Here is a 23,386-nt window from a genome sequence, read left to right as displayed (position 1 = left end):
CATTCCTGAACGTGCAGCAAAATGCTGTGCTATATTTCTTCTAGTTAATTGAGCAATGATGGTGGCTAATTTCAGACTATGCTCCTGGAATGTGCAGGGAGTACATCATTCTATTAAAAGAGAAAAGATCCTGGCTTTCCTTAAAAAGGATAAAGTGAACATAGCCTTTTTGCAGGAAACTCATGTAGATGACAAGGAGCACTTAAAGTTGAAGCGGGACTGGGTGGGGCAGGTTTTCTTTTGCCTTGTCCTCTACCAGAGGTAGTGGTGTCGCAATTTTAGTCAACAATAATGTTCCTTTCAAGGTAGAGAATTGTGTGAAGGGCAAGTGAGGTAGATATGTGATTGTTAGGGGACTTGAATATGGAGAATCTGTTTCGATGATTAATATCTAAGACCCGCTTAATCATTCCCCAGAGTTTATTAAAGTCTTCATGGATTTTGTGGAGTTGGGGTCAGCTAATTCCTTTGTTAGTGGGGATTTCAATTGTCCCCTGAATCCCTTGGTGGATAAACTCCCAGTGACGGGAAGTCCTGCTGGCCAACAGGCAAGGGCCTCAGCATTGGTTTGTGAGGAGGTGGGTTATTTGGACGTGTGGCAAACCCTGCATCCTGAAGATAAAGAATTTACTTCTTTTTTTTTTTCTGTTCCTCATCAATGTCATACTAGAATTGACTGCTTCTCTATGCCAAGAAGATTCTTACATTTGGTGGCCTCCTGCATTTATAGGTAGTATTGTGATCTCCGACCATGCCCCTCTTTTCCTTGAGTTACTATTTGAGAGTAAAACGTTAATTGGTTCACTTAACAAGCCTCCATGGGCCAAATCATGATTGTGCCGGCTTATTCACCGGGACCGCGCGCACCAGTCCCCTACTAATAAGGGAGAGCAGCACTTCAACCGCTCCTGCACAGCGAACCTCTCACAGCTCGCAGCCATGCCACGGTGGAGACCAGCCGGGATTCAGGTATGCCATGCATGGCCAGACTGTTGGATGCGGTCAAAATCAGATGGGATGCCCTGTTCCTCGGAGGGTCAGCCACAGGGCAGCCAGGGCCGCCTGCGAGGAAGTGGCAATGGACGTCAGATCGGGGAGGATCACCAGGAGGACTGGTTTTCTCCAGTTATGAGATCAATTTTATAAAGTCTGAGGCTGTCCTAGTAGATTGTCTCAGAGGAAGACTTTTGTTAACTTCCCATTCAGGTGGTCCCCCTGGGGGTTTACTTTCCTGGGTGTTGTAGTTACCTCTTTAACCAATTGTACAAGGCAAATTTCCCCCAGTTGATTGCACCTAATAGGTGGGACCAGTCCCGCTGGTCCTCCCTCCAGTTTTCATGACTGAGCAGGATTACATTAATTAAGATGAATGTGCTACCTAGGTTAATGTATCCTTTGCAGATGCTGCCTATGTTGTCTGCTGGGGTCTTAAAGGAGATTAATGGGATGATTAGTTTGTTTATATGGAACAAAATGAAACCTCATTAGAAGTTGGCTAAATTGAAGCTCCCAGGTTCCAAGTGGGGGATTTGATGGCTGAACATTAAAATGTATCAATTAGCCTCTCATTTTAGATTTATAAGAGATTGGATTAGAGAGGACCCCTCCTCCATTTGCCACAATGTTGAAGCAGGCCAGTAAGCAAATTTACAAGTCCTGTTAGTCTACAAAGTCTTCAAGACTGGATCTGTTAAGTAAGAGTATCCTACAATTATGAACACATTCAGAACGTGGAGGATGGCCCGTTAATTGGAAGGAAGATTTAAATTGACTTCCGCTCTCTCTCCCATTCAGGGAAACCCAGATTTCCCAACAGGTCTTATGGACCATGGATTCAGAGCATATGTAGGCCAGGAGATATCTTGATTGGTGCTTCCTTGTCATTTGTCATATTTTGAACAGCCACGCCAGCAGTTTGATATCCAAAGACACTCCTTTTTAAGATATCTGCAGCTTAGAGATATCTGCAGCTTAGAGATATATGAGAGCCTTTTTCCTCGGATGGTGATATCTAGCACGAGGGGACATAGCTTTAAATTGAGGGGAGATAGATATAAGACAGACGTCAGAGGTAGGTTCTTTACTCAGAGAGTAGTAAGGGCGTGGAATGCCCTGCCTGCAATAGTAGTGGACTCGCCAACACTAAGGGCATTCAAATGGTCATTGGATAGACATATGGACGATAAGGGAATAGTGTAGATGGGCTTTAGAGTGGTTTCACAGGTCGGCGCAACATCGAGGGCCGAAGGGCCTGTACTGCGCTGTAATGTTCTATGTTCTATGTACCTCAGAGGTACTGGAGCGGTTTGGGCTTGGATCAGGGTTCAGCTTCTGGGTGAAGCTACTATACAGCGCTCCCATGGTTGAGCGTATGGACTAACACCGCCAGCTTTAAATACTTCCAGCTGCACAGAGGCACGAGGCAGGAATGCCTGCTATTCCCCTGGCTGTTCGCCCTCAAAATGGCAAAAGGCTGGAGAGGTATCCAGAGGGGGTCAGAGATCATAGAGTTTTGTTCTATGCAGATGACCTGCTCCTCAAATCTCGAACACCCAAGCCAGCATGGAAGGGATCATGAAACTCTTAAAGGAGTTTGGAACCTTTTCAGGCTGCAAACTTAACCTGAGCAAAAGCAAAGTCTTCACGATGAACCCGCAAGGGAGAGGGACAGAACTGGAGGGATTACCTTCACCTTCAGTACCTCAGACATAACATCAGCGAACCCCCGCCAGAATCCCTCCAGCTGCAGACAAGCCCAAAATATGTGGACATGGTTTGCGGGCCCTCCCGTGCACCGCCCACACCTATCCTCCACCCCCTCAAAGAACGTGCTCATTCTGGCAACTGCACAAATTGAACCTGGTGCAGTTGGGAGAGCAGATGCGCTCGATGAACCGCTTTGAATTGAATAAGGCTAATCCTAGCACACAAAGAGGATGTGTTCACTCTCCTCAGAACCTCTTCCCATCATCCAGCCTCCAGCTCTCTCCTCAGCTCCTCCTCCCACTTCAGTTTAACTTCTCCTATCGGGACACCCTCCCAGTCTATTAATTCCTTATAAAACTCCGACACCCTACCCTCGCCAACTCTTGTTTTCGACACCAGCTTGTCCTGCAGTCCTGGGAGTGGCAGATCAGGAAAGGAATGGCATCTTCTTCTTAGCATAATCCCGTACCTCTAAATATCGGAACTCATTCCCACAGGGTAGTTCATACTCTGTTTCCAGTTCTTCTAGGCTCGAGAAGCTGCCCCCCCACAAATTGGTCCCAAAGCCACTTGATCCCTTCCCGTCGCCACCCCTAGAACCCTGCGTCTAGCCCCCCCCCCCCCGGAGCAAATCTATGATTCTCACAGATGCATGCCCAAACTGAGGCATCCTCCAACCTCGGGTGCTGCTGCCACTGTCTCCACACCCTCCTGGCCGCCACCACCTCCGGGTTTATGGAGTACCTTGCCGGTGAGAACGGCAGACGTGGCGTCAACAGTGCCCCTAAACTAGTATCCTTAAATGAGGCTGCCTCCATCTGCTCCCACGCTGACCCTCCCAAAGTTCGTCCCCACCACTTTCGGCAGCTTGCCCAGCTCCCCTCCTGACCCCTTGCTTGAATCGGGATGACCTCACTCTTCCCATATTTAATTTATTCTCCCTTTCCCTCTCCCCCCCCCCCCCCTCTTCTCTCCTCCTCCCCCCCCAGGTACAACATCCCGAATGTCACCTCCTTAAAGAGGGCAGCCTTGACCCAGTTGAATCTGGCTCTCCTCTATGCTAGTTCCGGGTACAGGTCCTGATATAATTGAAGCTCATTGCCTTCCCAGGTATATCTCCTCGTCCGCCTGGCCCACCACAAGATCTTCTTTGTCCAAGAACCGGTGTAGCCTCACCACCATCCCCCTCGGCGGCTCATTCGTCTGAGACTTCCTCGTAAACACCCAATGCGCCTGATCGACCTCCAGGGGCCGGTCAAGGGCCCCATCCCATTTGCTTCTCTAACATCTTGGTCACATAAGAGCCTGCGTCTGCTCCCTCGATGCCCTCTCCACTCTTCTCAGATTCTGCCTCCGGTGGCGGTTCTCCAAATCCTGCACTTTCCCCTTGAGCCCCTTCTGGGTCTCCCTCAGCATCCCAACTTCAGTCGCCAATGAGGTAAGCTGCTCCTCGTGCTCCCCCATCACCTCCTCTATCTTTTGGATCGTCTGGCTCTGGGCTCCAGCCTCAGCTCCACACAGTCAATCCCCGCTTTCAACGGGTCTACCACTTTTTCCAGGACTTCCTGAGCGTCCCTTGTCTGTTGGCTGAACTTTTAATTTCGAAAGTCAACTAATTGCTCCGTCGACCTGTGGGCTGGTAGGGCCTACCCACTACTCTCCGCCATCTTCCCCTGTATTGCATGAAGTGTTTCTTATTCCTGCAGCTCCTTTCTTCTAGACCCACTTCTGGTCCGCGAATCCATCCACCGATCTCACCAGTGGAATATATCTTTCCTCCACCACTTCTGCACCTTTTTCCTCCAAAACATTCACTCGGCACCCGGGGAAAAGAACCAAAAAAGACGCCTCGGGCAGGAGCTGCCAAATGTGCAACCACTCTCACCATGGCTGCCACCGGAAGTCGATGGAGGAACGTTCCTGCATAGGGATGTCCTTCCGAGCCCTAGTCATGACTACACTCCCATCCTCTCTGACCAAACACTCAAAAAGCCTAGTGGTTATAGCCATGCTCTGAATGTGGTATCAAATGAGACAACATTTCTGCCTAACCGAGATGTCCACTTTGTCCCCCACCTGTAATAATCACAGGTTCATGCCCGCAACGATGGACACCACCTTCAAAAGGTGGAGACAGAGCGAAGGGACACTGAAGGTTCGCAACATGCACACAGACAGACTATCGACCCGGGAGGAACTCACGGAGAGATTCCATCTACCTAAAAAAAACAAGATGTGGTATATATATCGGGCAAGAACTTCCTCCCTGGGAAACAACGACGAACCCCCAGAAGCCAGGACACTCACTAGTTGAGGAACGGCTGGACGTGGGCGACCTAGGGAAAGTGAACTGGGAACCTGTATGGACGACTGTTGATGGAGGCATGCTTCCCCTCCGATGAGACAAGGGAAAAATGGGAGGAATAACTAGGCATGGAAGTAAGGGGGTAGGGGGGAATACTGGAGCAAAGCAGTAAATAGGGCGACCTCCACCTCCATATGTGCAGGGCTGAGCCTAATGCAGCTAAAGGTGGTGCACAGAGCGCGCCTAACCAGAACCCGAATGAATAGGTTCTTCCCGGAGGTAGAGGACAAATGTGAATGGTGCAAGAGGCCCCTGACTTATTGGGTTCTAGACAATCTCCTTTGGGGCACTGTCCATGGATGTGGGGGTGAGGGTGGAGCCAGGCCCAAAAGTGGGCATTTTCAGGGTTTTAGATAAGCCAGAACTCTTTATGGGGAGGGGGCGGACACCCTAGCCTTTGCCTCCCTAATCGCCCACCAAAGAACCCTTCTCGGCACAGACGTGCCATGGAATGCAAAGGAAAAAGAAAGGTGGGGTGGAAGGAAGGGAAGAGGAGCGAGGGGGCAGCAAGAGCCCATTAAAAAGAACTTGGGATACAACCTGCAAGAAACGAGCCCAAGGACGAGCAGGAAAAGACAGAGGGAACAACAACACACCGCGCAAGGCAAGCTGGGGCCAACACAGGACAGTCCAATTATCTCTCACTTGTAATTTTAAAAAAAAAATTATCTGGTTGTTCCACGGTGATGAAGCTTGTAAATTTAAAGCACAAATTGGAATTTGTAACATAAAATGTGAAAACCAATAAAAACATTTACAAAATAAACCTACATTAAATAATTTTAGCCCACATCACATAAAATCCCTACATTACAGAAGGAGGCCATTCGGCACATCAAGTCTGCACCAATCCTCCGAAAGAGCACCCTACCTCGACCCACTCCCCTGCCCTATCCCTGAAACCCTACCTAACCTGCACACCCTTGGACCCAAGGGGCAAATTAGCATGGCCAATCCACCTAACCACATCTTTGGACTGTGGGAGGAAACTGGAGCACCCGGAGGAAACCCATATAGACACAGGAAGAATGTGCAAACTCCACATACAAAGTCTCCCAAGCCCTGAATTGAGCCCGGGTCCCTAATGCTGTGAGGCAGCAGTGCTAACCACTGTGCCACCCTGAACACTCAAGTTTTGTAAGTTTGAATCCAGTAAGTTTGTTATCAGTTGTTCATCATATCAGATAGGAAAGCATTTTATTTGCAATTTTGTGTTGAATTCTATTGCAAAGAAAATTATAATTTAAATCTACCTGCATTTGAAGGTCATCCTGATCAACAATTATTTTCTGAAAAAGAATTATCGGCTGCCTTGTGTGTATATTTATAATCTATTTATAAAAAGAGCAGGTAACAATATTAATTATTCATCTTGAAACCCAAAATTTAGAGATCCCAATATTCATAGAATTATATCGTACAGGAGGGAGCCTTTTGGCCATCAGGCCTCTTTGATAGAGCTAATCAGTAAATGTTTACCCTTCAAGTATCTATCCAATTATCTTTTATATCACTACTGAAACTTCCAGCTCCTTCAGACCTGCAAACCGACCCCTAAGAAACAAATCTTTTAAGATGAGGGACTTCAGTTATATTGTGAGACTGGAGAAACTAAGGCTGTTAGAGCAGAGAAGACTAAAAGAAGAGATGTTCAAAGTCATGAATGATTTAACAAAATAAATGCCAACCCACCACATAAAAATGTTTTCTCATGTCACCTATGGTTGTTTTGCCGATCACCTTCAATCTGTGCGCTCCATTAATTAACCATTCTGCGAATGGAAACAGTTTCCCCTTATTCAATCAAAACCGTTCATGATTTTGAAGATCTCTATCAAATCTGCTCTTAACCTTCGTTCCTCTAAGGAGAGCAGCCTTTGTAGAAGAGTTTTATTTTTAGATATATGTGTCACACTTCAGACATCACACTTCAAAGTGTCACACTGTTTAAAATCCAGGCCATCTCAAAAATGGAGAAATCCAGTTTTTTTTTTTTTTTTTTTTTAAATATTTTTTTATTCTCCTTTTTCACATTTTCCCACCAACAATAAACAATAATAGTAACAAATATGTCAAAATCCATATCAATAACATCCTCCCACCAAACCCCAAACATTAGCTCACATGTCCACATAGACGAATGACAAAAAGGAATCCGGAATCACCCATAGTCACCATCAACACCAACCCCCCCCCCACACCAACCAATGTTCGATGTTATCCAGTTCTTGAAAGTGCATGATGAATAATGCCCTCCATCCATCCCCTCAGTTCAAACTTAACCTTCTCAAGAGTCAAGAATTCCAACAGGTCCCCCCGCCACGCCAGGGTGGGGAGGTTGCTCTCCAACCCATCAGGATCTGCCTTCGGGCGATCAACGAGGCGAAGGCTACAACATCTGCCCCTCACACACATCTTCTACTCCTTCAAACAATCGGCTCATCCTCGCCCTCGTGAGGTGTGCTCTGTATACCACCTTCAGCTGTATCAGCCCCAACCTCGCGCACGAGGTGGAGGCATTTACTCTCTGGAGCACCTCACACCAGAACCCCTCCTCCATATCCTCTCCCAACTCTTCCTCCCACTTTTCTTTGATCCCTTCCAGTGGTGCCTTGTCCTCTTCCAAAATAGCTCCGTAAACCGCTGACACTACCCCCTTCTCCAGTCCCCCTGTCGTCAGCACCTCCTCCAGCAATGTGGAGGCCGGCTCCACCGGGAAGCTCTGTATCTCCTTTCTGGCAAAATCTCGAACCTGTATGTATCTAAATATTTCCCCCTGCTCCAGCCCATACCTCGCTTCCAGCTCCTTCAGACCTGCAAACCGACCCCTAAGAAACAAATCTTTTAGTGTCTTAATCCCCTTCTCCTCCCATTGGAGAAATCCAATTTTTTATGAGTCTGAAATATGTCGACAGTTACAACTGATCTCTGATGACCCCATGTTTACAATTACCTGGATTTGCCTACTGGGTCCACTTTCATTCAGCAAGTTCTTGAGCAATGGCTTTTATGGGGCAGGTCAAGTTAGTGCTAAGCATCATATCAATGCTCCTGGTACCAGACTGGCCAGGTCCAATCGTAGACCATAAGACATAGGAGCAGAATTAGGCCATTCAGCCCATCGAGACTGCTCCGCAAGTCAATCATGGCTAATATGTTTCTCATCCTCATTCTCCTGCCTTCTCCTTATAACCCCTGATCCATTTATTAATCAAGAACCTACCTATCTCTGTGTTAAAGACACTTAGTGACTTGGCCTCCACAGCCTTCTGCAGCAATGAGTTCCTCAGATTCACCACCCTCTGGCTGAAGAAATTTCTCCTCATCTCTAGTTTAAAGGATTGTGCCTTCAGTCCGAGACTGTGTCCTTGGGTTCTCGTTTTTCCTACTAGTGGAAACATCGTCTCCACGTTCACTCTATCTAGGCCTCTCCGTGTTCTGTAAGTTTCAATGAGAGCCCCCCAAATCTTTCTAAACTCATCGAGTACAGGCCCAGAGTCCTCAACCACTCTTCATATAACAAGTCCTTTATTCCTGGGATCATTCTTGTGAACCTCCTCTGGACCCTCTCCAACGCCAGCATATCTTTCCTTGGATACAGGGCCCAAAACTGCTCGCAATATTCTAAATGGGCTCTGACCAGTGCCAACAGTATATCCCTGCTCTAGCCTTCATGACATGAATGCGAACATTGCAGTTGTCTTTCTTTTTAAAAATAAATTTAGAATGCCCAATTCATTTTTTTCCAATTAAGGGTCAGTTTAGCGTGGCCAATCCACCTACCCTGCACATCTTTTGGTGTGGGGGCGAAACCCAAGCAAACACGGGGAGAATGTGCAAACTCCACACAGACAGTGACCCAGAGCTGGGATCGAACCTGGGACCTCGGCGCCGTGAGACAGCAGTGCTAACAATTGCACCACCGTGCTGCCTTGCATTTGTCTTCCTAACTGGCAATTGAACCTGTAAGTTAATCTTAAGAGAATCCTGAACGAGAACTCCTAAGTCCTTTTGCGCTTCTAATTTCCAAAGCCTTTTCCCATTTAGAAAATAGTCTATGCCTCCACTCTTTTTACCAAAGTGCATAACCTCACACTTTTCCACATTGTATTCCATCTGCCACTTCTTTGCCCACTCTCGTAGCTTGTCCCAAGTCCTTCTGGAGCCCCCTGCTTCCTCAATACTACCTGTCCCTCTGCATAACTTTGTATCATCTGCAAACTTAGCAACAGTGCCCTCTGTTCCTTCTTCCAGATCATTAAAGTATATTGTGAAAAGTTGTGGTCCCAACATCGACCCCTGAGGCACACCACTAGTCACCGGCTGCCATCCTGAAAAAGACCCCTTTATTCCCACTCTCTGCCTTCTGCCAGTCAGCCAATCCTCTGTCCATGCCAGTACCACAGCATAGTTACCAATGAGCTTAAAATTATCTCCAAGAAGAAATTGTTGAATTAAGAACTGAATATGTATGTACATTGTTCTCCATACTGAAGCAAATGACAAAATTATACATCTACAATAATCAACAACTTCCAAAGTAACTTTTAATTTTCACCCAGGCATCTATCATTTCCCGAAAAAAAGAAGCTAAAGCTGAAGAGTTGCAGGAGGGAAAAGAGGAGCTGTTGATCATGGAGAAAGAATTGGCACAGAAAACAAACCAAGCTCGTGATTTTGATGGCACAGAAGTTCTGAAAGGTGATGAGGTAAGATAACTGAAACAAGTGATAGTAAATATTTGAGGTTTTTTGGTCTATTTACTATTAATGACTCATGGAAGTAGTTTTTCTCTTTATAAATCTGTTGCTGAGTGTTTAATGACAACTTTGTGTATTTTAATTTGATATATTTCTTGTTTCCGGATGTGGGTGAATCAAACCAACTTCGAGTCAATATTATAATAACTCTTATGGTGCATTTCTTTGAGAATATTTGTTTGCTTTCAATAGCAGCGACACAATCTTTGGTGGACTGTGGGCTGTATTGTGTTATAGAATAGAATTTAAAGTGCAGAAGGAGGCCATTCGGCCCATTGAGTCTACACCAGCCCTTGAGAGAGAACCTTACTTAAGCCCATATCCGAGTAACCTCACCTAATCGTTGGACACTAAGGGGCAATTTAGTGTGGCCTATCCAACTAACGTGCACATCTTTGGACTGTGGGAGGAAACAGAGCACTCGAGGGAACTCATGCAGACACGGGGGGGGAAAAGTGCAAACTCCGCACAGTCACCCGAGGCCGGAATTGAACCCGGGTCCCTGGGGCTGTGAGGCAGCAGTGCTAACCACTTCACCACCGTGCCACCTGTCATGCTGTGGATTTGTAAAATGTTCAATTGTGTCTGTTTATCTGACATGTTGAAATTCCAATATGTGCAAAAAGCAGTTTGAGTGGCAGAAGGGAAAATAATTACTAAGCAGATGTTGAAAATGAAAAATTGGAGGGCAATTCATGCTGGATATTCTGCGGAATTCCCTTCTGGTTATTGACTGAAGTGACACTTGCTACATGTGGTTGCTTATGTACCATTGCTGATGGAATGGTTTAACACTTTAGACTGGGCGGAAGAATGTGCACAGAATTATTACTGATGTTTACATACCAGATTAGTTCCAAACTGACATCAGATTCATACAATTATTTGATTCAGCAAAAATTAGGATGTGTTTAGAATGTGCAGATCTGGCAAAATTGCCTAGTTTACTCTGTGTAACCTGTTGCCTACCTTGAGCTGAATCTGATGTCTGAAACATTTTGAGACCATTTTACATTTGGAGGAGAGGATCTTTTAATTTTTCATTCTTAGGTTGTGGCAATTGCAGTCAAGACCAACATTTTATTGATCACCCCACACTGCCTTGAGCTGTTGTGGTCCATCAGGTGAAGGTACTCCCACAATGCTGTTAAATAGGAAGTTCCAGGATTTTGCCCACTGACCGTAAAGAATGATGATGCATGGCCAAGTCAAGATTGCATGTAATGTGGAGGGGAATTTGGAGGTCATAGTGTTTCTATGGACCTGCTGCCCTTTTCGTTCTAGATATAGGAGATTTGAAATTTCAGAGAGGCTGCTAGGGACTACAGTGCAGCTTGAATTACTTACTAATTAATAATTTACTAATTAATTACTTACTAATTAAGTACTTACTAATTCATTACTTACTAAATCATAAGTAGAGGGTACTCTAAACCAAAGGCAGGTATAAAAAAAGGTTTTTAAATAATTGATTACTTTAACTTAATCTTTTGTAAAAAGGAAGTAAATAAGGGGCCTAGTCATGGCTCACATCTGTGAAATGCTCGTCCTGTGGTATGTGGTAGTTCATGGAAGCTCCAGTTGTCCCTGGTGGCCACCTGTGCAGGATGTGTGTCCAACTGCAGCTACTGACTAACCGCATTTCGGAGCTGGAGCTGAGGGTGAATTCACTGTGGAGCATCCATGATGCTGAGCAGGTCGTGGACAGCAAGTTCAGCGAGATGCGATCACCGCAGGTGAGGATTGAACAGGCAGAGAGGGTGTGGGTGACCACCAGGAAGAATAGAGGTAGGCAGATAATGCAGACGTCCCCTGTGGCCACCCTCCTTTCTTTTAAAAAAAAATATATATTTTATTCAAGATTTTTGGCCAAACATAACAGTATGTAGTGTTTCTTTTACACAACAATAAAGCAATATAAATAACAGTGGCCAGTTTTAAATAAATATATAATATATAAACAAAAACAAAACTGAATGGCAACTGCCTTGTCCAAAATAAATACTCTCCAAAAATACAATCCAACAATCCAACAATCCAATATACAATTACCTATAGCAAATACCTATACATATTATACATATACAATAACATCTCTGAGAGTCCGTTCGATTCCTCTTCCCCCCCCCCCCCCTCCCCCCTGGGCTGCTGCTGTCTATTTCTTTTCCATTCCCTCTATCTTTCTGTGAGGTAATCGACGAACGGTTGCCACCGCCTGGTGAACCCCTGAGCCGAACCCCTTAACACGAACTTAATCCGTTCTAACTTTATGAACCCTGCCATGTCGTTTATCCAGGTCTCCACACCCAGGGGTTTGGCTTCCTTCCACATTAACAATATCCTGCACCGGGCTACTAGGGACGCAAAGGCCAACACGTCAGCCTCTCTCGCCTCCTGCACTCCCGGCTCTTCTGCAACCCCAAATATAGCCAACCCCCAGCTTGGTTCGACCCGGACCCCCACCACCTTCGAAAGCACCTTTGCCACCCCCACCCAGAACCCCTCTAGTGCCGGGCATGACCAGAACATGTGGGTGTGATTCGCTGGGCCTCTCGAGCATCTCGCACACCTATCCTCTACCCCAAAAAATTTACTAAGCCGTGCTCCAGTCATATGCGCCCTGTGTAACACCTTAAATTGTATCAGGCGTAGCCTGGCACACGAGGACGATGAGTTTACCCTACGTAGGGCATCAGACCACAGCCCCTCCTCAATCTCCTCCCCCAGTTCTTCTTCCCATTTCCCTTTCAGCTCATCTACCATGATCTCCCCCTCGTCCCTCATTTCCCTGTATATGTCCGACACCTTACCGTCCCCCACCCATGTCTCTGAGATCACTCTATCCTGCACCTCCTGCGTCGGGAGCTGCGGGAATTCCTTCACCTGTTGCCTCGCAAAAGCCCTCAATTGCATGTACCGAAATGCATTCCCTTGGGGCAACCCATATTTTTCCGTCAGCTCTCCCAGACTCGCAAACGTCCCATCTACAAACCGATCTCTCAGTTGTACTACCCCAGCTCTTTGCCATGCTCCAAATCCCCCATCCATTCTCCCCGGAACGAACCTATGATTGTTTCTTATCGGGGACCGCACCGAAGCTCCCGTCCTTCCCCTATGCCGTCTCCACTGCCCCCAAATTTTCAATGTAGCCACCACCACCGGGCTTGTGGTGTATTTCTTTGGTGAGAACGGCAACGGTGCCGTCACCATTGCTTGTAGGCTAGTCCCCCTGCAGGACGCCCTCTCCAATCTCTTCCACGCCGCTCCCTCCCCTTCTCCCATCCACTTACATACCATTGAAACATTGGCGGCCCAGTAGTACTCACTTAGGCTCGGTAGTGCCAGCCCCCACCCCCCTGTCCCTACTACACTGTAAGAATCCCCCGCTCACTCTCGGGGTCTTCCCAGCCCACACAAAACTCATAATACTCTTCTCGATTCTTTTGAAAAAAGCCTTCGTGATCACCACCGGGAGGCACTGAAACACAAAAAGGAATCTCGGGAGGACCACCATTTTAACCGCCTGCACCCTACCTGCCAATGACAGGGACACCATGTCCCATCTCTTAAAGTCCTCCTCCATCTGTTCCACCAACCGCGTTAAATTAAGCCTGTGTAATGTACCCCAATTCTTGGCTATCTGGATCCCCAAGTACCGGAAGTCCCTTGTTACCTTCCTCAACGGTAAATCCTCTATCTCTCTGCTCTGCTCCCCTGGATGCACCACAAACAACTCACTTTTCCCCATGTTCAGTTTATACCCTGAAAAATCCGCAAACTCCCCAAGTATCCGCATTATCTCTGGCATCCCCTCCGCCGGGTCCGCCACATATAGCAACAAATCATCCGCATACAGAGATACCCGGTGTTCTTCTCTCCCCCCCCCCCCCCCCCCCCCCCCGAGTACTCCCCTCCACTTCCTGGAACCCCTCAATGCTATGGCCAGGGGTTCAATCGCCAGTGCAAACAATAACTGGGACAGAGGACATCCCTGCCTCGTCCCTCTATGGAGCCGAAAATAGTCAGACCCCCGTCCATTTGTGACCACGCTCGCCATCGCGGCCCTATACAGCAACTGTACCCACCTGATATACCCATCCCCAAAACCAAATCTACTCAGCACCTCCCACAAATAATCCCACTCCACTCTATCAAATGCTTTCTCGGCATCCATCGCCACCACTATCTCCGCTTCCCCCTCTGGTGGGGGCATCATCATTACCCCTAGCAGCCTCCGTATATTTGTATTCAGCTGTCTCCCCTTCACAAACCCAGTTTGGTCCTCATGAACCACCCCCGGGACACAATCCTCTATCCTCATTGCCATTACCTTGGCCAGAATCTTAGCGTCCACATTCAGGAGGGAAATGGGCCTGTAGGACCCGCATTGCAGCGGGTCTTTTTCCTTCTTTAGGAGGAGCGATATCGTTGCCTCTGACATAGTCGGGGGCAGCTGCCCCCTTTCACTCGCCTCATTGAAGGTTCTCATCAGTAGCGGGGCCAGCAAGTCCATATATTTCCTATAGAATTAAACTGGGAATCCGTCTGGTCCCGGGGCCTTCCCCGCCTGCATGCTCCCAATCCCTTTCACCACTTCCTCCGTCTCAATCTGTGCTCCCAGTCCCACCCTCTCCTGCTCCTCCACCTTAGGAAATTCCAGCTGATCCAGAAAGCACATCATTCTCTCCTTCCCATCTGGGGGCTGAGCTTCATATAATCTTTCGTAAAATGCCTTGAACACTCCATTCACTCTCTCCGCTCCCCGCTCCATCTCTCCCTCCTCATCTCTCACCCCCCCATTTCCCTCGCTGCTCCCCTTTTCCTCAGTCTCCCCGTATTCGTACTGTACACCCTGTGCCTTCCTCCATTGTGCCTCTGCATTACCCGTAGTCAACAAGTCAAATTCTACATGTAGCCTTTGCCTTTCCCTGTACAGTCCCTCCTCCGGTGCCTGCGCATATTGTCTGTCCACCCTCAGAAGTTCTTTCAACAACCGCTCCCTTTCCCTACCCTCCTGCTTTCCTTTATGTGCCCTAATAGATATCAGCTCCCCTCTAACCACTGCCTTCAGCGCCTCCCAGACCACTCCCACCTGTACCTCCCCATGATCATTGAGTTCCAAGTACCTTTCAATACACCCCCTCGCCCTTAAGCACACCCCCTCATCTGCCAATAATCCCATGTCCATTCTCCAGGGTGGACGCTGTTGTTTTTCTTCCCCTATCTCCAGGTCCACCCAATGTGGAGCATGATCCGAAATGGCTATAGCCGTGTACTCCGTCCCCGTCACCTTTGGGATCAGTGCCCTTCCCAAAACAAAAAAAATCTATTCGTGAATAAACTTTGTGGACATAGGAGAAAAACGAAAACTCCTTACTCCTAGGTCTACTAAATCTCCAGGGGTCTACTCCTCCCATCTGCTCCATAAAGTCCTTAAGCACCCTAGCTGCAGCCGGCCTCCTTCCGGTCCAGGACCTCGATCTGTCCAGCCCTGGGTCCAGCACCGTATTAAAATCTCCACCCATTACCAACTTCCCCACTTCTAGGTCCGGGATTCGTCCTAACATACGTCTCATAAAGTTGGCATCATCCCAGTTCGGGGCATACACGTTCACTAATACCACCGCCTCCCCTTGCAATTTGCCACTCACCATCACGCATCTGCCCCCACTGTCCGCCATTATGGTCTTTGCCTCAAACATTACCCGCTTCCCCACTAGTATGGCCACCCCCGTTTTTTGCGTCTAGCCCCGAATGAAACACCTGCCCCACCCATCCTTTGCGTAGTCTGACCTATCAGCTTCAGATGCGTCTCCTGAAGCATAACCACATCTGCCTTAAGTTTCTTTAGGTGTGCGAGTACCCATGCCCTCTTAATCGGCCCATTCAGCCCTCTCACATTCCACGTGATCAACCGGGTTGGGGGGCTCTTTACCCCCCCCCCCCCCCCCCCCCGCCGACTAACCATCTCCTTTTTCAATCCAGCTCCTCACCCGGTTCCCACGTAGCCGTATCTCCCCCAAGCGGCGCCCCCCCCGCCCCGACCACCCCCCCCCCCCCATACCAGCTCCCCCTTCTCCCCAGCAACAGCAACCCAGTTAACCCCCCCCACGCTAGATCCCAAACTAGCGTAATTGCACCCCCCATGTTGCTCCCAGAAGTCAGCAAACTCTGGCCGACCTCGGCTTCCCCCCCGTGACCTCGGCTCACACTGTGCGAGGCACCCTCCTTCCTGCTTCCCTGTTCCCGCCGTGATTACCATAGCGCAGGAACAAAGCCTTCCCTTTTGGCCCCGCCCCCAATGGCCGGCACCCTCAGCTCCTCATCCTCCCTCCCCCCCTCCTCCACGACATGGGGAAGAGAGAAAAGTTACAGGGTCGCAGGATTAACAACTTGGGAAGTCATCTCTTCCCTCTTAACCCCCCCTTCATCCCACATATTCATCCCCCCCACTTTGTCCCAAACGTTCTTTTTATGGCCCGCTCACTCCAGTTTCTCCTCGACAATAAATGTCCACGCCTCATCTGCCGTTTCGAAGTAGTGGTGTTTCCCTTGATGTGTGACCCACAGTCTTGCCGGTTGCAGCATTCCAAATTTAATCTTCCGTTTGTGCAGCACCGCCTTGGCCCGATTAAAGCTTGCCCTCCTTCTCGCCACCTCCGCACTCCAATCTTGATATACGCGGATCACCGCGTTCTCCCACCTACTGCTCCGAGTTTTCTTTGCCCATCTGAGGACCATCTCTCTGTCCTTATGTCGGAGAAATCTCACCACTATGGCTCGAGGAATTTCTCCAGCCCTCTGTCTTCGCGCCATAACTCGATAGGCTCCCTCCGCCTCCAGCGGACCCGTCGGGGCCTCCGATCCCATTAACGAGTGCAGCATCGTGCTCACATATGCCCCGACGTCCGCCCCTTCTACGCCTTCGGGAAGACCAAGAATCCTTAAATTCTTCCTCCTCGCATTATTCTCCAGCACCTCCAGCCTTTCCACGCACCTTTTGTGTTGTGCCTCGTGCATCTCTGTTTTCACCACCAGGCCCTGTATGTCGTCCTCATTCTCAGCAGCCTTTGCCTTCACGACCCGAAGCTCCTGTTCCTGGGTCTTTTGCTCCTCCTTTAGCCCCTCAATCGCTTGTAATATCGGGGCCAACAGCTCCTTCTTCATCTCCTTTTTGAGTTCTTCCACGCAACGCCGCAGGAACTCTTGTTGGTCAGGGCCCCATATTAAACTGCCTCCTTCCGACGCCATCTTGCTTTGTGCCTGCCTTCCTGGCCGCTGCTCTAGAGGATCCACCGCAATCCGGCCACTTTCCTCTCTTTTTTCCATCCGTGTCCAGGGGGGATTCCCTTCTGGATTATAGCACAGTGTTTTTTTGCCGTTAAAATTGCCGTTGGGGCTCCTATCAAGAGCCCAAAAGTCCGTTCCACCGGGAGCTGCCGAAACGTGCGACCTAGCTGGTCATTGCCGCACCCGGAAGTCCCGGCCATCCTCCTTTCTAACAGATACACCGTTTTGGATACTGTTGGGGGGGATGACTGTACAGAGGAAAAGTGTGGCAACCAGCTTAATGTCAAAATGAATGGATCTGCTGCACAAGAAGGAGGGGGGAGAATGGCAGGCCCATAGTGGTAGGGGATTCAATTGTATGGGGAACAGATAGGTGCTACTATAGCCGTCAACGTGGCTCTAGGATGTGTTGCCTCCCTGGTGCTAGGGTGGTCTGGGATGTCACTGAACGGCTGCAGGGCATCTTGAAGGGAGAGGGTGAAAAGAGAGAGGTCGTGATACATGTTGGTGCCAATGACATAGGTAAAAAGAGGGAGGAGCAGCACGGTGGCACAGTGGTTAGCACTGCTGCCTCACGGCGCCGAGGTCCCAGGTTCGATCCCGGCTCTGGGTCACTGTCCATATGGGTACTCTAAGTTTAACATAAATAAATAAATAAATAGGTAGAAAGAGGGATGGGGTCTTACATCAGGACTTCAGGGAGTTCGGTAGAAGACTTAAAAAGCAGGACCTCTCGGGTTTTAATCTCTGGATTACTCCCAGTGCCACATGCTAGCGGGTATAGAAACAGGAGAATAGCGCAGATGAATGTGTGGCGTAAGAGTTGGTACAGGAGAGAGGATTTTAGATTCCTGGACCACTGGGACCATTTCTGGGGAAGGTGGAACCTGTACAGGTCTACATCTAAACCAGAGAGGACTAACCTATTTGCTGGTGGGTTTGCTAGTGCTGTTGGGAGGAGTTCAAACTAATTTGGCAGGGGCAGGGGATGAAATGAAATGAAAATGAAAATCGCTTATTGTCACAAGTAGGCTTCAATGAATTTACTGTGAAAAGCCCCTAGTCGCCACATTCCGGCACCTGTTTGGGGAGGCTGTTACGGGATTTGAACCGTGCTGCTGGCCTGCCTTGGTCTGCTTTCAAAGCCAGCGATTTAGCCCTGTGCTAAACAGCCCCTGCCAATGCAGACTGTTAGCAGAATAGGGGCACAACATAACACAGAAAAGCAATCAAGTTAGAGGGAGTACAGCAATAGTAAGTTTCAGGAGAGTAAGACTAGGCTGAATGGCCTCTTCTTTAGTGCCCGGAGTATTACAGGTAAAATGGATGAGTTAAGGGCGAGGGTTGACACGTGGAATTATGATACAGTTGCCATCACGGAGACGTGGTTCAGAGAGGGGCAGGATTGGCAGCTTACCATCCCAGGATACAGAATTTTCAGGAGGGACAGGGTGGGGGGCAAAAGAGAGAGAGGCATTGCACTATTAGTTAAGGAGTCACAGTGGTTAGCACTGCTGCCTCACAGCGCTAGGGACCCGGGTTCGATTCCAACCTCGGGTAACTGTCCGCCTGGAGTTTGAACATTCTTCCTGTGTCTGCGTGGGTTTCCTCTGGGTGCTCTGGTTTCGTCCCACGGTCCGTGCTAAATTGCCCCTAAATGTCCAAAGGTTAGGTGGGGTTACAGGGAGAGGGCAGGGATTGGATCTGTGGAGGGTGGTCTTTCAAATGGTAGGTGTAGACTTGATGGGCCGAATGGCCTCCTTCTGCACTGTAGGGATTCTATGATGTGGTTCCTCTATTCTATCGATTACTGCAGTAAAGAGAGATTATATCCTGGGGGTGATGTTAAATGAAACTTTGAGTAGAGTTCAGGAATAAAAAAGGGGCAGCCACATTGCTAGGTATTCATTATAGACCCTCAGATAGTTGCAGTGGGAGAACATGTGGCGAACAGTGACCACAATTCTGTAAGCTTTTGGATACTCATGGAAAATGATGAGTTTTGTCCTCTGGTCAAGGTGCTAAATTGGGGGAAGGCTAACTACAGCCAGATTAGGCAGGATTTGGAGGCTGTTGTTTGGGAGAGGCTGTTTGAGGGGAAATCCACATTTGGCATGTGGGAGCCTTTTAAGGAGCAGTTGATGGGAGTGCAGGACAGGCATGTGCCAGTAAAAAGGAAAGGCAGGATTCCGGAACCATGGATGACCAGGGAAATTGAGGATCTTGTCAAAAAGAAAAAAGATGCATATGTGAGGTACAGGCAACTTAAAAACAGATAAAGCACCTGAGGAATACAAGGAAAGAAGAATAGAGCTCAAGCAGGGAATTGTTAGGAGGGCAAAAAGGGGTCACAAAATGTCCTTGGCAGACAGGATTAAGGCGAATCCCAAGGCATTTTATATGTATATTAGGAACAAGAGGGTAGCTAGAGAAAGAGTTGGTCCACTCAAGGACAAAGGAGGGAAATTATGTGTAGAACCAGAGGAAGAAGGTGAGGTCCTTTAATGAGTATTTTGCATTGGTATTCACAAAGGCAAGGGACACGTTGATTGGTGGTGTCTCAGAGGGATGTATAAACACTTTAGAACAGGTCGTTATTACATGGGAGGAAGTTTAGTTGTGTTAAAAAAATTAAGGTAGACAAATCCCCAGGGCCAGATGGCATCTATCCCAGATTACTGAGGGAGGCGAGAGATGAAATCACCGGGCCTCTGACAGCAATCTTTGTGTGCTCATTGGGCACAGGTGAGATCCCAAAGGATTGGAGGATAGCCAATGTTGTACCGTTATTTAAGAAGGGTTGCAAGGATAATCTGGGTAATTCTAGGCCAGTGAGCTTGACGTCAGTGACAGTGAAATTGTTGGAAAAGATTCAAAGAGATAGGAGCTATGCACATTTGGAAGTGAATGGTCTTATTAGCGACAGGCAGCATGGTTTTGTATGAGGGAGGTCATGTCTCACTAATTTGATTGAATTTTTTGAGGCGGTGGCAAAAATGATTGACGAGGGAAGAGCTGTGGATGTTGTCTACATGGACTTTAGTAAAGCATTTGATAAGGTCCCTCATGGCAGGCTGGTTCACAAGATTAGATCACGTGGGTCAGGGGTGAATTAGCTGGATGAATTCAGAACTGGCTTGGCCATTGAAGACAGAGGGTAGCAGTGGAAGGGTGTTTTTCCAAATGGAGGTCTGTAACTAATGGTGTTCCGCAGGGATCAGTACTGGGACCTCTTCTCTTTGTAATATATATATATATAAATGACTTGGAAGAAAACATAGCGGGTCTGATTAGCAAGTTTGTGGATGATACTAAGATTGCAGGATTTGCGGATAGTGATGAAGGTTGTCAGAGTATACAACAGGATATAGATAGGCTGCAAAATTGGGCAGAGAAATGGCAGATGGAATTTAACCCGGACAAGGGTGAGGTGAGCATTTTGGGAGATCCAATTCAGGTGGGAGCTATAAAATAAATGGCAGAACCATCAGGAGCAGAGACATAGAGAGATCTGGGTGTGCAGTCCACAGATCCTTAATAGTGGCAGCACAGGTGGAAATGGTGGTAAAGAAAGCATATGGCATGCTTGCCTTCATAGGATGGGGTATCAAGTATAAAAGCTTGAAAATTATATTACAATTATATAGAGCGTTGGTTCGGCCACATTTGGAATACTGGGTCCAATTCTGGTCACCACAGTACCAGAAGGACGTAGAGGCTTTGGAGAGAGTGCAGAAAAGGTTTACCAGGATCGTGCTTGGTATGGAGGGTAATAGCTATGAGGAGAGATTGAATAAACTGGGATTGTTCTCCCTGGAGAGACTGAGGCTGAGGGGTGACCTGATAGAAGTTTATAAAATTGTGAGGGGTATAGAAAGGGTGAACAGTTGGAGGCTTTTTCCCAGGGCGGAAATGACAATTACAAGGGGGCGCAAGTTCAAGGTGAGGGAGAAAAGGTTCAGTGGAGATGTGCGGGGGAAGTTTTTTCCACAGAGGGTGGCGGTGGCCTGGAATGTACTGCCAAGTTAGGTGGTTGAGGCAGATACGTTAGCGACCTTTTAAGACTTATCTGGATATGCACATGAACAGACGGGATATAGAAGGATACAGGTGGTTGGTCTAGATAGGACACGTGAGCGGCACAGGATTGGAGGGCTGATGGGCCTGTACTGTATTGTTCTTTGTTCTTTAGAGTCAGTGAGAAATTGAGGAGCAAATATGTGCTCAATTTGCAGAAGTGTATAAAATTTATAACTGGGTAATTATAGTGGGTGATTTCAACTTTCCCAACATTAACTGAGATAATCATTGTGTTAAGGGCCTAGATGGAGCAGTGTTCGTAAAAAGTATACAAGAGAACTTTTTAGCTTATCATGTGGAGGGTCAAACAAGGGATGGTGCAGTGCTGGACCTAATTCTGGGGAATAAAGCCGGACAGGTGATTGATGTGATGGTGGGAGAGCATTTTAGTGATAGCGACCACAACACGGTGCAATTTAAGTTTGTTATCGACAAGGAAATAGACAAATTGCAGAAAAAGGTCTTGGATTGGGGGAGAGCAGACTTTAGCAAAGTAAAGCAGGATCTTGCCAAGGTAGATTGAAACAAGTTACTGGTGGGGAGATCTACTGAAGAATAGTGGGCGGGGGGTGCAAAGAGGAATAGGGAGGGTACAGGCCCAACATGTTCCCTCTAAGGTAATAGGAAGGAGTAACAAGCCCAGAGAACCATGGATGACCAGAGGAAAACGAGCTGCAGCCCAGAAGCCACTGTTGAGAGTTGTGAGGTACTGAGGAGGGTATCAAGGTTGCAGGCGTGTACCGGTATACATAGAAGTGTGTCTACTTCTATGCAAGGAGCATCCGGAATAAGGTAGATGAACTTGGAGTGTGGATTGCTACCTGGGACTACGATGTTGTGGGCATTACGGAGACATGGTTAGAACAGGGACAGGAATGGTTGTTGGAAGTTCCGGGGTATAGATGTTTCAGTAAGAGTAGGGAAGATGGTAAAAGAGGTGGAGGAGTAGCATTGTTAATCAAGGATAGTTTAACGGCTGCAGAAAGGCAGTTCGAGGGGGATCTACCTACTGAGGCAATATGGGCTGAAGTTCGAAATAGGAAAGGAGCGGTCACGTTGTTAGGAGTTTTCTAAAGGCCCCCAAATAGTAATAGAGATGTGGAGGAAGAAATTGCAAAACAGATTATGGATAGATGTGGAGGTCACACGGTAGTTGTCATGGGTGACTTTAACTTTCCAAACATTGATTGGAACCTCTATAGGTCGAACAGTTCGGATGGGGCAGTTTTTGCACCGTGTGTGCAGGAGAGTTTCCTGACATAATATGTGGATAGGCCGACAAGAGGTGGGGCCACATTAGATTTGGTACTGGGTAATGAACCGGGCCAAGTGTTAGATTTGTTTGTGGGAGAACACTTTGGAGATAGTGACCACAATTCGGTGTCTTTTACTATTGCAATGGAGAGGGATAGGGCCATATGGCAGGGCAAGGTTTATAATTGGGGGAGGGGTAATTATGATGCGATTAGGCAAGAATTAGGGAGCATAAGATGGGAACAGAAACTGTCAGGGAAAGGCACAAATGAAAAGTGGAGCTTGTTCAAGGAACAAATACTGTGTGTCCTTGATAGGTATGACCCTCAGGCAGGGAGGAAATGACCGCGTGAGGGAACCATGGTTCACAAAAGAGATTGAATGTCTTGTCAAGAGGAAAAAGGAAGCGTATGTAAGGATGAGAAAACAAGGTTCAGTTGGGTCGCTTGAGGGTTACAAGGTAGCACGGAATGAGCTTAAAAAAAAAAAAGGCTTAGGAGAGCTAGGAGGGGGCATGAGAAGTCCTTGGTGGGTCGGATCAAGGAAAACCCCAAGGATTTTTACTCTTTTATGTGAGAAATTAAAGAATGACCAGGGTGAGGTTAGGGCCGGTCAAGGACAGTAGTGGGAACTTGTGTATGGAGTCAGAAGAGAGAGAGGCATTGAATGAATACTTTTCTTCAGTGTTCACCAAGGAGAGGGGCCATGTTTTTGAGGATTAGAGTGCGATACAGGCGGGTAGGCTGGAGGAGGTAGATGTTCTGAGGAAGGATGTATTAGCAATTTTGAAAAACCTTGGTCGACAAGTCCCCTGGGCCAGATGGGATTTATTCTAGGATTCTTTGGGAGGCAAGGGATGAGATTGCAGAGCCTTTGGCTTTGATCTTTGGGTGCTCATTGTCCACGGGGATAGTGCCAGAGGACTGGAGAG

General features: G+C 47.8%; 1 protein-coding gene across 4 annotated transcripts in view; it reads left to right on the top strand.

The window, feature by feature from the left end:
- Positions 1-23,386, top strand: part of ift81 (intraflagellar transport 81 homolog) — a 225,098-nt gene that overhangs the window by 53,006 nt on the left and 148,706 nt on the right. For all 4 annotated transcript variants that reach the window (XM_072495120.1, XM_072495113.1, XM_072495115.1 and 1 more), the window contains exon 11: positions 9,634-9,780. In XM_072495120.1, the coding sequence (XP_072351221.1) occupies positions 9,634-9,780 (147 nt within the window). The remainder of the gene's footprint in view (positions 1-9,633; positions 9,781-23,386) is intronic.

The sequence above is a fragment of the Scyliorhinus torazame genome, chromosome 1 (genome assembly GCF_047496885.1).
Source record: "Scyliorhinus torazame isolate Kashiwa2021f chromosome 1, sScyTor2.1, whole genome shotgun sequence".
NCBI lineage: Eukaryota > Metazoa > Chordata > Chondrichthyes > Carcharhiniformes > Scyliorhinidae > Scyliorhinus > Scyliorhinus torazame.
The sequence above is the reverse complement of the archived record's forward strand: the minus strand, read 5'-3'. Positions and strand labels throughout refer to the sequence as shown.